Below are 13,033 nucleotides of genomic sequence, written 5' to 3'. Positions count from 1 at the left end.
TACAATGTGTCGTCACGACCGGTTGTGAAAGCCGCATGCGCAGTAAAGTTTGAATTCTGGAAGCTCGAGCTGCTGTTGTTTACGTTTGTGGAATCTCCTGGGAAGGAGATGTTTGTGTAGTTTATTATTATTATTTTTATTATTATTATTATTATTTCACCTCGGACACTTCATTACACTACACGAAGACAAGTGATTCCGAGTCGAGTCAATGGGTGCCGTGGAGAGCACCGAGAGGGAGAGGGAGCCGCTGCTGTGGCCGAGACAAGCCGAAGCGACACAAGCCGAAGCGAGAGTCCAGGCAGTACGCAGCAGCAGCAGGGTGTACGGACGAAGATGGCTGGTGTTAAGCTTGTTCTCAATGCTCGCCTTTTTACAAGGGATGGTGTGGAACACATGGGGCCCCATCCAAAACTCTGCCAAGCATGCTTTCGGCTTCTCATCTACGGACATTGCCGTTTTAGTCATTTGGGGACCCGTGGGCTTCCTCCCGTGGCTCCTGTTTGTGTGGCTGATGGACAAGAAAGGTTAGTTACTATCTGTTTACGTTGCTGATCTGACTGCCTTGTGTAAATAAATAGCTTTGCTCCAAACTGCACAAGATCACACGATTCTCCAGCAAGTGCTTCAGTAATTTTCAGCATCCTGGTCTCATAGGGTACAAAACTTGCTAAGAAATGCCCTAATTGTTACTTTTTACTTCGTTTGCTGCCCTGTGGGAAAAGGATGTATGAAAAATTCTTCTCCATCTGGTCCCTCTGAGGTTCTGGCTTTTGTCAGAGGATTTCCCTTTCAGAGAGAGTTTTGAGTCAGAACTAGACCAAGACAATATGTGGCCCAATACATTATGCATCCATCCATCCATCCATCCATCCATCTTCTATACCGCTTACTCCTTTTCAGGGTCACGGGGAACCTGGAGCCTATCCCAGGGAGCACCGGGCACAAGGCGGGGTACACCCTGGACAGGGTGCCAGTCATTATGGTGCAATAACTTAAAATCACAGAGTTGTCAGATAGTCATTCTTCCAGGGTCTTAAAATCTACAGGGTGTCCAAAAGGTCTCCATACGTAGGGGACTATGTATGCTAGCATCGCTTCAATTGTGCCTTCGTCAGTGGATGTTTGTGGACGTCCACTTCTCGGTTGGTCTGCAACACTTCCAGTCTTTTTAAATTTGTTAAACAGTCTTGTGTGTGTGATGTGCCTACTATGGTTCCTGTTAAAGTCCACCGCAGCCTTGTGACAGCCTCCTGATCCAGCCGTGGAAATGATTTCAGTGTGTTTTTCTTTTGTCGAAGGCGTTCTTAAAGGGGGAAAAAATTATAATATAAACTAAATATGCAATTTTTTGGAAGATATTTTGCTACAATGTGTTAATTTAATGTGTGTATGGAGACTTTTGGGACACCCTGTACATTAAATAAGTACTACAAGGGATTTGAATAAAAAGCAAACCACCTGATGCTGAACCAGTGAGAATGTGTTTATGTATGAGTGAATGGATGAACTAGGAATAGAGTGAGCCTTTTGGAGGAAATTTTTCAGTAAAGTTGCAGCAGCATCCATCTATCCATCCACCTGGAGCCTATTCCAGGGATCTCGGGGCACAAGTCAGGGGACACTCACATTCACACACTGCGGTCAATTTGGAACTGCCAATCAGCCTACAACGCATGTTTTTGGACTGGGGAAGGAAACCGGTGTACCCAGAGGAAACCCCAAAGCAATGGGGGAACATGTAAACTCCACGAACAGATGGTGGAGGCTGGAATCGAACCCCTAATCCTGTAGGTGTTTGGCAAACGTGCTAAATCAGTTGCAGCAGCATTTACAAAAGAACTATTTTCACAAAATTCAAATGCAAACTACACAAAGTGATCTTGCACCACATTTTAGCATGGTCAAACAGAAAAAATCTGTGGCCAGATTCACATTGTACACTTTTAAGTCTTTGGGCAAAATGGGCTTGTAAGCATAGTGATTTCTGCAGACAGATACAAATCATGCAGACTGGTATAGCACAATGTCTCATAATACACAGGTTATATACTGTCTGTATTGTTAACCTAAGACTCCATATATTATCATTGAGCTGCCTCATGTTGCTCTTTGTATTTAGTTATATGACCTAAGAGTACAAGGTAAATGAAAAGGCAAAGTCAGTTGTGCAGTACTGCTGAAGTAGGTTTATCAGTGCTTAGTCAGGATTTTTTTTGTAATGCTTGAGATTCTGTGTGGTCTGCCTATTGCTTTTAAACAGTTTTTCAATCATATACTGATCTAAATTTGACTGGAATCTCTTTTCACATGACAGGTCATCAGATGATCCTTTGAAAATGACAGCACTTTAACCTTACCATAAAAACGAATGAGAATCCAATGTATGTGTTGTATTTTGAAAAAAGTCACGCGGAGATTTTGTAATCAAAAGGGCACGATTCCTCTTTGGTCCTCCTCAGTTATACATCCTGCTCAAATTTGTCAGCAACCCGCACCCCACCATAGTTCAAGCTTGACAAATGACATATTGTATTTAATGACATAGGTAATTAGATATAATTGAATTTGTGAAATATTTCCAACAAGTTGGAACATAAACATTACTAATGTAGCTACAAGTGCTACATTTTAAAATGCCTATGATCGCTGAGTTCATAGATTGTTTTCTTCATTTAATTTTTGCACAAATAAACAATTTGACAGGGATTCGAACAAGCTAACAATTGGAGAATGCATGAATTAATTAAGATCCTAGGTCCTTCAAATACAATGTTAATGTAATCGTGACACACATTTTTATTGGTCCAAATCATTATTGTATAAATCCTGCTGTTGTCTGTTCTCATCACTAATGGTAGAAGTGCAGGCTGTTGAGTTTAATTGTTTCAAGGGTTGCACAATTACACAGAGTACTGTCTAAAGGCTTGCATATTAACATAAAACATTTCACGTAAGCATACATTGTTAAGGAGACCTGTTATAGAACCTAAGGAGGACTACTTTTAGTACAGTCACAATTAAACTTTTTCTAGTCCCCTGTATACGCAACCTGGACTATTCACTCTCGCAGATGTTTCCACAGCTGTTTATAGACTTCTGGACTGCAGTGTGGGTCACACAGCAGCATCCAAATCACGTTCCTACCTTCACACCAGCAAGCAATAAGGCAGTGCGTGACGACACACATTTGCTTGACATTGAACTCTGGTTCCAGCTACAGCGAGTAGTGACATTGGAATGGTCTTTAAATTTGATCTTAATTAATTATGACTTAATTAATTAAATTAGTTATGACTAGATAAGGCAGCTGGCTCCAGCAAACTCTGTGGACTTTGTGGCACCGATGTTCTCTCACACAAGTTCCTGCCTGGGTTTAGTTCAGATTTAACATTGTGTCCACTGCCATTTCTCATCATAACTTCAGTAAAAGGTTGTACAGTGATACAGAGTAATTTATTAATGACGACGAGAGGTGAAAAAAAAAAAAAAAAGACACACATACATAGCATTGTCAGGTCACCAAATCTACACTATATGGCCAGATGTTTGTGGCCACCTGACCATCACACACATATATGTTTATTATAATAACCTCCACTCTTCTAGGAAGGATTTCCACTAGATTTTGGAGTGTGGCTGTGGGGATTTGCCCATTCAGCCACAAGAGCATTAGTGTGGTCAGGCACTAGTTCAAGTTCACTTTATTGTCATTTCAACCATATACAGCTGGTACAGGACACAGTGAAACGAAACAATGTTCCTCCAGGACCATGATGCTACATAAAATAGCGCACTAACCACATGAGACGACACAGAACTAAATCTACACATTTTTACATAAAGTGCACGTGCAAACATGTGCTAACAACACAGAACAATACAGTACTACTGAAACAGGACAATAGGCAGAGTAAGTGACAGTGTAGCGCCGACCAGTACACAGTTTTAGTGTGGAAGTGTCCGATATAACAGGTAGTGCCAAAGAGTAACAATATATTTTAAAAATGATATAAATATAAACATAGCATGCTATGACTGAGTATTCAGCAGATTATCTTATACCAAATATGGTCATAGCAGTTATTGGGGTAGCAGCCAGGTAAAGTGTATAAACTAAACTAATGTTGGGCGAGGAGGTCTAGGGTGCAGTCATTGTTCCAGTTCATCCCAAAGGTGTTCAGTGGGGTTGACGTCAGGGCTCTGTGCAGACCACTTGGGTTCATCCAAACTAACTTTGCCACATCATGTCTTCATGGAGCTCACTTTGTGCACAGGGGCATTGTCATGCTGAAATGGGTTTTGTTCCAGTGAAGAGAAATTGCAGTGGTACAGCCTTCAAAGACATCTTATACAATTGTGTGCTTCCAACTTTGTGGCAACATTTTGGGGAAGGCCCACGTGTGTGTGATGGTCAGGTGTCCACAAACCTTTCACCATATAGTGTATATAATAGGTGTAGGTTTGAGTGGACATTGCAGATTTACTCAATAACTGTGACAGTTACGTACTGCTGATTTAATACTAAGCAGCATTCCCAAGTCTTAGTGTATTAAATTTCTGATAATGGCACCTTTATATAGCACACAGCATGCAAAGTCCTGTCACTGAAGAGACAAGTAAGTATTAGAACATTATGTATGAACATCTGGGGTCTTAAGGTTAGTTTGTATTGATTTCAGAATATGTTCTACTATATATTATGACATATAAAGGCTCTACACAGAGTGCATTCAACTGTACAAAATATAAGTATTTATATTTAGTATATAATTGGAATGAAAGAAAAATTACACCTTGTATTTAGTGAATAAATGATTCTGATTCTGGAGATTCAATTTGATATACAGTTCATTGGGAAAGTCTGTTATGTCTTTGCCTTGGAGATGTTCATGACCTTGTGACTTATAGTTAGGAGTCAAAATGCTTGGCATTTATGTTAATTCAGGTGAATCAACCCCTTGCAGAGTCACTGGCTCTGAATAGGTGACTTTGATTTTAGTACCAGCCAAAGAAAGTAAAAGTGCTGGCTGTTAGAATTTTGTCACTTATATAACATTCAGTCTATGTAGCTAAAAGCTGACAACCATGTGAAGTGGTTCATCTGTGAAAGAGTTCCTGTGACACCTGCTTGAGTAGAGCACATTCCTGCTGATGTGGCAGAACCCAGTTCCTAACAGCAGATTGTCTTCATTCAGCTTGGACAAATCTTGAAGAAATCTCGCTGCATACTGTTAATGCAGGGGTTCTAGATTGATATTAGTGGTTATATAACGGACACGTCCAGGTTTCAGTTAGACTCTAACTGGAAAGGAGTGAGAGAGGTCACTACACATCATAATATGAAAGTATTAAAAGTTCCTCTATTGAGAGCTCTGTAACATGGGTGTTAGGAAACACTTTGATTTTAATGTGCAGTGTGTACTAGTCTTCGTTTATGAAGATAATTCTATAATTATAATAATTATAATAATTAAATGTAAACAATAATAAACAATTAAAGTATAAATATTAATAAGTAAGTAATTATAAAGATAATTACTGAAAGGATCAAAACATTTATAGCCCAACTGCTAAAATAATAATAATAATTTATAGTCCAACTAAACACCACTGATATCATAATTCGTTATATAGCTCTAGACCTAGTTTGTTATATAGCTTTAGAAATTGTGATTAATATGTGGAGCAGGATTCAGACTGTGTGTGAAATACTAGTGATGTAACTGTAAAGCACTCTGCATAAACCTGTTACTGGAGTCGATCTCCACAGAAGACATACAGTGTATATGCAAATTAAGACATCAAATTACACCTCTGCCTGCTCCTGAAAATGAGCACTAGCAAATCAATTCCTCGCATGCAGAGTTGCTATAAATGATTAGGTCTTTCTTGTCTTGAGTCTTTGTGTTCAGATTTATTGCACAGTCTATTATATAGTGCCCTCCACTAATATTGGCACCCTTAGTAAATATGAGCAAAGAAGGCTGTTAAAATTTTTCTTTATTGTTTAACCTTTTGATGTTTTGCTCAAAAAAATTCACAAAAATACTCTGCTCTCATAGATATAAAACAATTGCAAACAAAACAGGTTTATTAAAAAAAATTAAACATATTATTGGCACCCCTATGAATTCATATAAGAAAAATATATTTAAGTATATTCCAATTGATATTTAACATTTTTTTTTAGTACACCTGGGTGACTAGGAACAGGAAATTCAACCATGACTTCCTGTTTCACTGGGGTATAAATATGAGGCAGCACAAAGGCCAAATTTCTTTAGTCATTCATAACAATGTGTAAGACCAAGGAATATAACTGTGATGTGTGGCAAAAAGATTGTTGAGCTTCACAAAATGGGAAGTGGCTATAAGAAAATAGCAGAAGTATTAAAAATGCCCATTTCCACCATCAGGGCAATAATTAAGAAGTTCCAGTCAACTGGAAATGTTATGAATTAATCTGGAATTGGATGTCTGTCTTTATTGTCTCAACGCACTGTGAAGAGGATCACAGCTGGAGAACTGCAGAAGTTAGTTGCGTCTTGAGGTCATAAAGTCTCCAAAACTACAATCTGAAGTCACCTACATCACCACAAGTTGTTTGGAAGGGTTTCAAGAAAAAAGCCTCTACTCTCATCCACAAACAAACTCAAGCATCTTCAGTTTGCCAGACACTACTGGAACTTCAAATGGGATTGGGTTCTATGGTCAGATGAAACCAAAATAGAGCTTTTTGCAATAAACACCAGAGGTGGTTTTGGTGCACACAGAGAGGTAGCCATATGGAAAAGTACCTCATGCCCATGGTTAAATATGGTGGTGGCTCTTTAATATTTTGGGCCGTTTTTCTGGACTCTATCAAATATCAACAGATATTAAATGAAAACCTGACTGCCTCTGCCAGAAAGCTTAAAATGGGCCGTGGTTGGATCTTCCAGTAGGACAGTGATCCAAAACATACATCAAAATCAACACAAAAATGGTTTACTGACCACAAAATCAAGGTCCTGCCATGGCCATCCCAGTCCCTTGACCTGAACCCCATAGAAAACCAGTGGGGTGAACTGAAGAGAAGAGGCCACCAGTGTGGACCTCAAAATTTGAAGGATCTGGAGAGATAGTGTATGGAGGAATGGTCTCAGATCCCTTGCCATGTATTCTCCAACCTCATCAGGCATTGTAGGAGAAGACTCAGAGCTGTTATCTTGGCAAAGGGAGGTAGCACATAATATTGACTAAAAGGGTGCCAATAATTGTTACACACCTATATTTAAAAGATTTTTTTTTTCGATAAACCTGTGTTGTGTTTGCAATTGTTTGATATCCCTGAGAGCAGAGTATTTTTGTGATTTCTTTGAACAAAATATCAAAAGGTTAAACAATAAAGACAATTTTTCACAGCCTTCTTTGCTCATATTTACCAAGGCTGCCAATATTAGTGGAGAGCACAGTATCTCTTTTTGCATCAATACTTTTTTCAGCCTTTGAAGGAATTGAAAGTGGCAGAGAGAAAACTGTCAGTTTCAAGTTCCGTCAAAAGTAATGGTCAAGTAAATTACACTAGGAACAGATTGCTTAAAGACTGGTTGTTCAGAGAGGAAAAGCTGCTTTCTTGCTCCTTATAATATGCTGCTTTCTTTACTGACACACAAACATTTTTTCTGTAACCTTTAATTATATATAAAATATAAAATATTAATGTATATATGTATATAAAGAGAAAAAAAGCTGTTTACACTGTTTATTGGGTCTCTACCATGTTATTATGTTGTCCCTGTCACCTGTGTTCCAGGGTTGCGGTCTTCTCTCCTGCTCACAGTCTTCTTCATGGTGTTGGGCTCCACTCTGCGCAGTATCCCTCTCTCAAACCTGCAGCTCAGACGCTGGTAAGACTCTCATTCACGATGCATCATTTCACTCCACATCTCTATCCTAGGAAAAACATCTTGTAAAGGTCAAAGCAATTTTCACATCCCGCCTTGAAGCCATATTCAATTCACTTCCAAGTGCCATTCTCTTGTGGCCCGACATCTTAGTTATGATGTGGTTTGATGGTTTGTGTCATTGGGTAAATTATTGTTTTATTATTTAAGAACCTTGCATCTTCTGGAAGAGCAATTTTATTTGCTACTATGTAATGTCCTTGTAAAATTGAAAGGAAAGGACATGGAAGCCCATCAGGACACAAGGTACTGGTAGAGCAAGAACACAATACATTATTGTTTCTATAGGAAGAGCTCCTTCACAGGGACTTCATCTAATAATCTAAACCTAAAAATAAACGAATTTAAAGTGTTGATATTTAACTAAGAAAAATGTATAATAGTTGATATGGTGAAGCTTGGAAATGTTTATTTAATATGTTCAGTATGGCCAGAGTCTCCAGTGTCAGCACTTTGTAGTAGTCTGGGGTGAAGTTGTTCCTTCCACCACAGGACAATTTCACTGCACTATGTGGCTTTGTTATAATAGGCTGCATTTTTGTCAGAATAACTTAGAGAAAATGAGTAAATGATTGTTTATAGCTTGTGTCAAATGATAACACTAGCTAACTTGTTTGTCAAACATTCCTCAACAGTACATGTAACAATCAACCTATAAAAAAGTAGGTTGTGTCATTGTTTAATGAAGAAAAGCATTTCATGCTTGGGAAATTGCTGTGTCATGAGAGGAATAAAACCAAATAGCTTAAGGAGTAACTAAGAAAACAATGGCTGTGTCAGAAATCGCATACTGTGACAGTACCTACTGCATTCGTTTCAGTACCTACTGATCAGTATAAGTGGTAAGCATAAGTACACTCCTGACGTACTACGCGTGCGGATTCTGACAGCTCTTCCACGCCAGTCCCGTTGCCTAATGGGATAGCGCAGTATCCACAGTGTCCACTGGTTCCGTACTGCAGAATCTCGGTGGAAGCAGTAGTATTTCTGTTATATGAATACTGAGAATTCGTACTACTCTTTTGATGTACTGATTTTCTTCGCCTACTGGGTAGTAGGGATATTCGGATGCAGCCGACGACATATTGAAAACAGACATTTATTAAGACTCCTTACTCTGCAGGTTCTTTTGTGTTGATTTTTTTTAAACATAGAACATTTTAAGACAAACACATTACATGTCTCATTAGTTCACAGGCTCAACTGGTGTCTCATTTCTATCTATTTACTACCACTAATATGCAGTACTGTACAAGAATTTCATTAGTCCTGTTTTTATTAATATAAGTAGTTCAATATTTCCTATTGAATCTCTGAATTAGCTTGTTTCATATGATGCAAAGCCACAGACATCACACCCCTTTGTATAATTGTTTATAAAATCATATTTTTTAATGATGTGTTTGGATTTGGGGGTTTATTGAAGTGTTGCATGTCTGATTATTGAAACACCGCTGCTACAGACTACTGGAATCAATGTGGATTGAATTTCATATTTATAAAGTTGCTTTTACATTTCTTACCTTGCTTAAAAGCTAGAAGGGAAGCTCCATTTTGCTGAGAGCAGGAACACCTGCTGTTTTATATCTGATGTAGTGTTTAGCTGTTCTGTATAAATTCTGAGTATTGTTCATGGCTATATTCGAAAGATCTTGCAGCCGATAAAGCTCAACTCTCGTTGCTGTTACAGGAATTTTGTATGTCGGACGTGTTTGTAGTCTTGTGTTTTAATTAGAGATAGGCCTTCTGCCTCATTTAAATATTCAAATATCTGTACGAGTTAATGAATGGATATTTAGGTAAACACTAGGAGAGAAAATCATGTCAATAATAATATTGCATATAATAACATGTAGCATAATATAATTTTTCTACTGCAGTTGAAATTTCCACCTGTCAGTGCTTCTGTAAGTGTTTGACAGTCCCGACACACACCTCTAACTTGTACAAAGTGATAGTGTTGCTCTATGTGTTAAAATAGTGCCAGATGCTTTTCTTTTACAATTTGCTCACTGACTTTGTCAGCACGAACATTTAATTGAGTTCATTACAAATCTGGTTGGTTGCTTAATCAACAGTTGAGCATTGACAAGGATTTCAAGTTGTACATGAGCAATGGGCTGGATTGAAAAGGCACTTGTTTACCAAGAACTATGAAGCGTTCTCTGTCCCAACAAACATTGACTTAAGAATGATGTAAGCAGCAGGTGCCAATAAATCATCGTTGACCGAATATCTGCGTTCACTATCAGACACGGTACAGAAGTTTGTTCTTGATCTGTTTTGTTGTCAAGACCACCGATTCACCGAACGAGTTAATGCTATGAATGAACGTTTTAAGGTGCACACAGATAATGCTACTTTATATTTGTGCAAAATATACACGGAGAAGCCACGCACTAGCATCTGCCTCCATTATGCATTCTGTTTTATATGAATGTTATTTGCTGCAGAGAATGAAATGATTGTTTGATGTTTGTGTTAGGCTTTTTGATTCACACCCAGCAATGGTGTTACAATACTTGCATCGCACAAGGTGTGATTTCACCCTATGCTGTGAATTTATTTCATGTGTTTCTAAGTCCAGGATTGAGCCTGCTTGCTTATATCTAAGTGGAGGTGTGAAAACAGTGTGTATGGTGAACTGTGTGTTCGAACCCTATGTTACTAAAGCTGCTAAGCCTCTGTATTGCTAATGTGAATTTAAATGAAAACAAAAATGGACAGGAGACAGAAATCCTTTTTGTCACCAATAGGTGTCAGCACTTGCATTGAGAGTGAGTAGATAGAGATGAGGTTCATTCTTAACCAATGGTGCCCTGTGCTTGTCTCAAAAGTAGCAAATATCTGTATCAAGAGCCTCGGTGAAGGGGAACGAAACTCATTGTAGCCAATTCAGACATGATGTGCTCTTGTCAATTGGTTGATCCATCTAGCACAGGGTCCAGTGTTAGTTTCAACAATTCACTGTCTGCATGTTTGAGATCAGTAGAGGCAAGCACTTGGAAAAGAATAGCTGCAGATTGGAGGCAGATGTCAGCGCATGCTCTTCAGAGAGAGGAATGTGTATATAAGACGCATGCAGTGTTTGGTGAACCTGTTTTCATGGAATTCTCATGGTTTGGATTTGGATTTCACAGATGGATCTGAATCTGAGAAAAAAAAATTTGCGCTCAAGACCTTGTCTGTTCAGAGAAATCCACTGCCCTCTCAGTCTTGCCTATAGAGGAAACGCTTGAGTCTGAGTCTGTGCTGCAAAGGCACAAAAAACACCCACCATATTGCAGTGGTTGCTGATTGGGAATGCCAGTGATTGCTCTCAAATCAAAGCAGATTGTAATACTTACAACAAATGTATGCAAATAGCAAGCACAGCCTCTGATTAACGAGTACAGGGTGCTATAGTTGAACCACCATGACTTCAAATGACAAGCCTTTACATCTAGTAGCAAATTTCAAGAATTCCCTGTTGGCCAGACGTTCTGTCAGATGTTTTTTATTTAATTGTTTACAGAATAAGACGCAACACGTGTGCTATTATTATTAATAGCGGGGGTGGAGTGGTGCAGGCCAACAAGCTGTGTTACTGTTACCACTTAAAAGCTGATTATTCTCCAATAACTGCATGTCACAAAGTGTTTTATTCCTCTTACACCACATCAATTTGTTTACATTTTTACTATTACATTTATTTACTATTACTATTACACATATTGTTAATTGATTTATTTACAGCTTTTATTTTTACAGGCAAGTGATATGACCAACTTGAACAACCAGCCATCCATATTAAATCTTCTGCTGAAATGGGCTTTCTCTCAGTAGGGGACAATTAGCTACAATTATAGTGCACTAATGGACACATTCCACCCAAAAGCAGTTTAATCAGAGTGCATTGAGACTTCCTCTGCCACCGCTTTTTGATATTTATCAAGTTAATAATCTCTGTCTAAATTGCTACGCTCCTTCTGCACTCAGGGTTTCTCGCGCAGACTCCGGCTCACTCGCACTTATTTAAACTTGTCCTCTGCCACACTGCTGCAGCAGAACTTACGCTTGCTTGTCAGCTGATCCTGGAGACAGATCACACAGAGAACTTGATTCATACAGTAATTAGAATGGAAGTGAATCAGCACAGTGAATGGAAGTCTTTGGTCTTTGCCTCAGTCCTGAGGGTTACATCTGTCATAATTTTTTCTGGATTAGTGCCACATTAAACAAAGGCTTTTTTTATTATTTTTATTTTATTTTTTTTAATAACATTTTTTAACATTGGAAGAATCTTTGCAGAGTTTGCATGTTCTCCCAGTACTTTAAAGGTTTTCTCCAGGTACTCTGGTTTCCTCCACCAGTTCAAAGGCATGTGCAAATTGTCCAGAGTGTGTGAATGTGTGTGATTGTGCCTTGCGATGTATTGGCACCCCGTCCAGAGTGTCCCCCGACTTGTTCCCCGAGTCCCCTGGGATAGGCTCCCGGATCCCCCGTGAACCTTTTTAGGATAAATGGTACAGAAAATGGATGGATGGAAGAGTCTTAAAGTTTCCTTGCTTTGGGTTTGGGATCTGAAATCATGATATCCAAATATCAAAGGTTTCTACTTTTTCAGAGGAAACTCGCTTTCCATTTAACTCTTCTCCAAAACCTGTCCACTCCTCCATTTCTATTTAAGGAGTGTATGACTATGATAATAAGTCTTACCATGAGCACCAATATTGCTGTGTCTAGGTTTCAACTGGATAGTGTATACGGAAGATAGGATGGAAACAGGGTGTTAAATATTAAAGCACAATATTTAAGAGAGAAATGGAAGGTGAGATGAGTGTTGTTGAGAAGATTGTGGAGTAGATCAGTGCGGTTATTGATTGGTCTTGCAAGGAAGACTTACCTTTGTGTACAGCTGGGGATTTTGATTTCATCTGTGAGATTGAGGCCGGTGATTGAGGTGTCACTATAGTATAGCTGGAATGGTGGCTGACAAAATGGAGCCGTGTCTCATGGCTGCAGTCTGTACTACTTGCTGAATTTTGTTCTTCACTTAATATTGGATTATGCCTTGAAATGTTTTATGTAAAGAGCACCGGCAG

The 13,033-nt window shown here is 38.8% G+C and overlaps 1 protein-coding gene across 1 annotated transcript in view; it reads left to right on the top strand.

The window, feature by feature from the left end:
• The first annotated feature begins 49 nt into the window (after window positions 1-49).
• slc49a4 (solute carrier family 49 member 4) overlaps window positions 50-13,033 on the top strand; it is a 44,147-nt gene continuing 31,163 nt past the window's right edge. The window contains exons 1-2 of the mRNA XM_053626583.1: window positions 50-527; window positions 7,799-7,892. Coding sequence (XP_053482558.1) covers window positions 212-527; window positions 7,799-7,892 — 410 coding nt within the window. The 5' untranslated portion in view covers window positions 50-211. The remainder of the gene's footprint in view (window positions 528-7,798; window positions 7,893-13,033) is intronic.

This window comes from Ictalurus furcatus, chromosome 6 (assembly GCF_023375685.1).
Source record: "Ictalurus furcatus strain D&B chromosome 6, Billie_1.0, whole genome shotgun sequence".
Classification (NCBI taxonomy): domain Eukaryota; kingdom Metazoa; phylum Chordata; class Actinopteri; order Siluriformes; family Ictaluridae; genus Ictalurus; species Ictalurus furcatus.
This window is presented reverse-complemented; position numbering and strand designations above follow the sequence as displayed.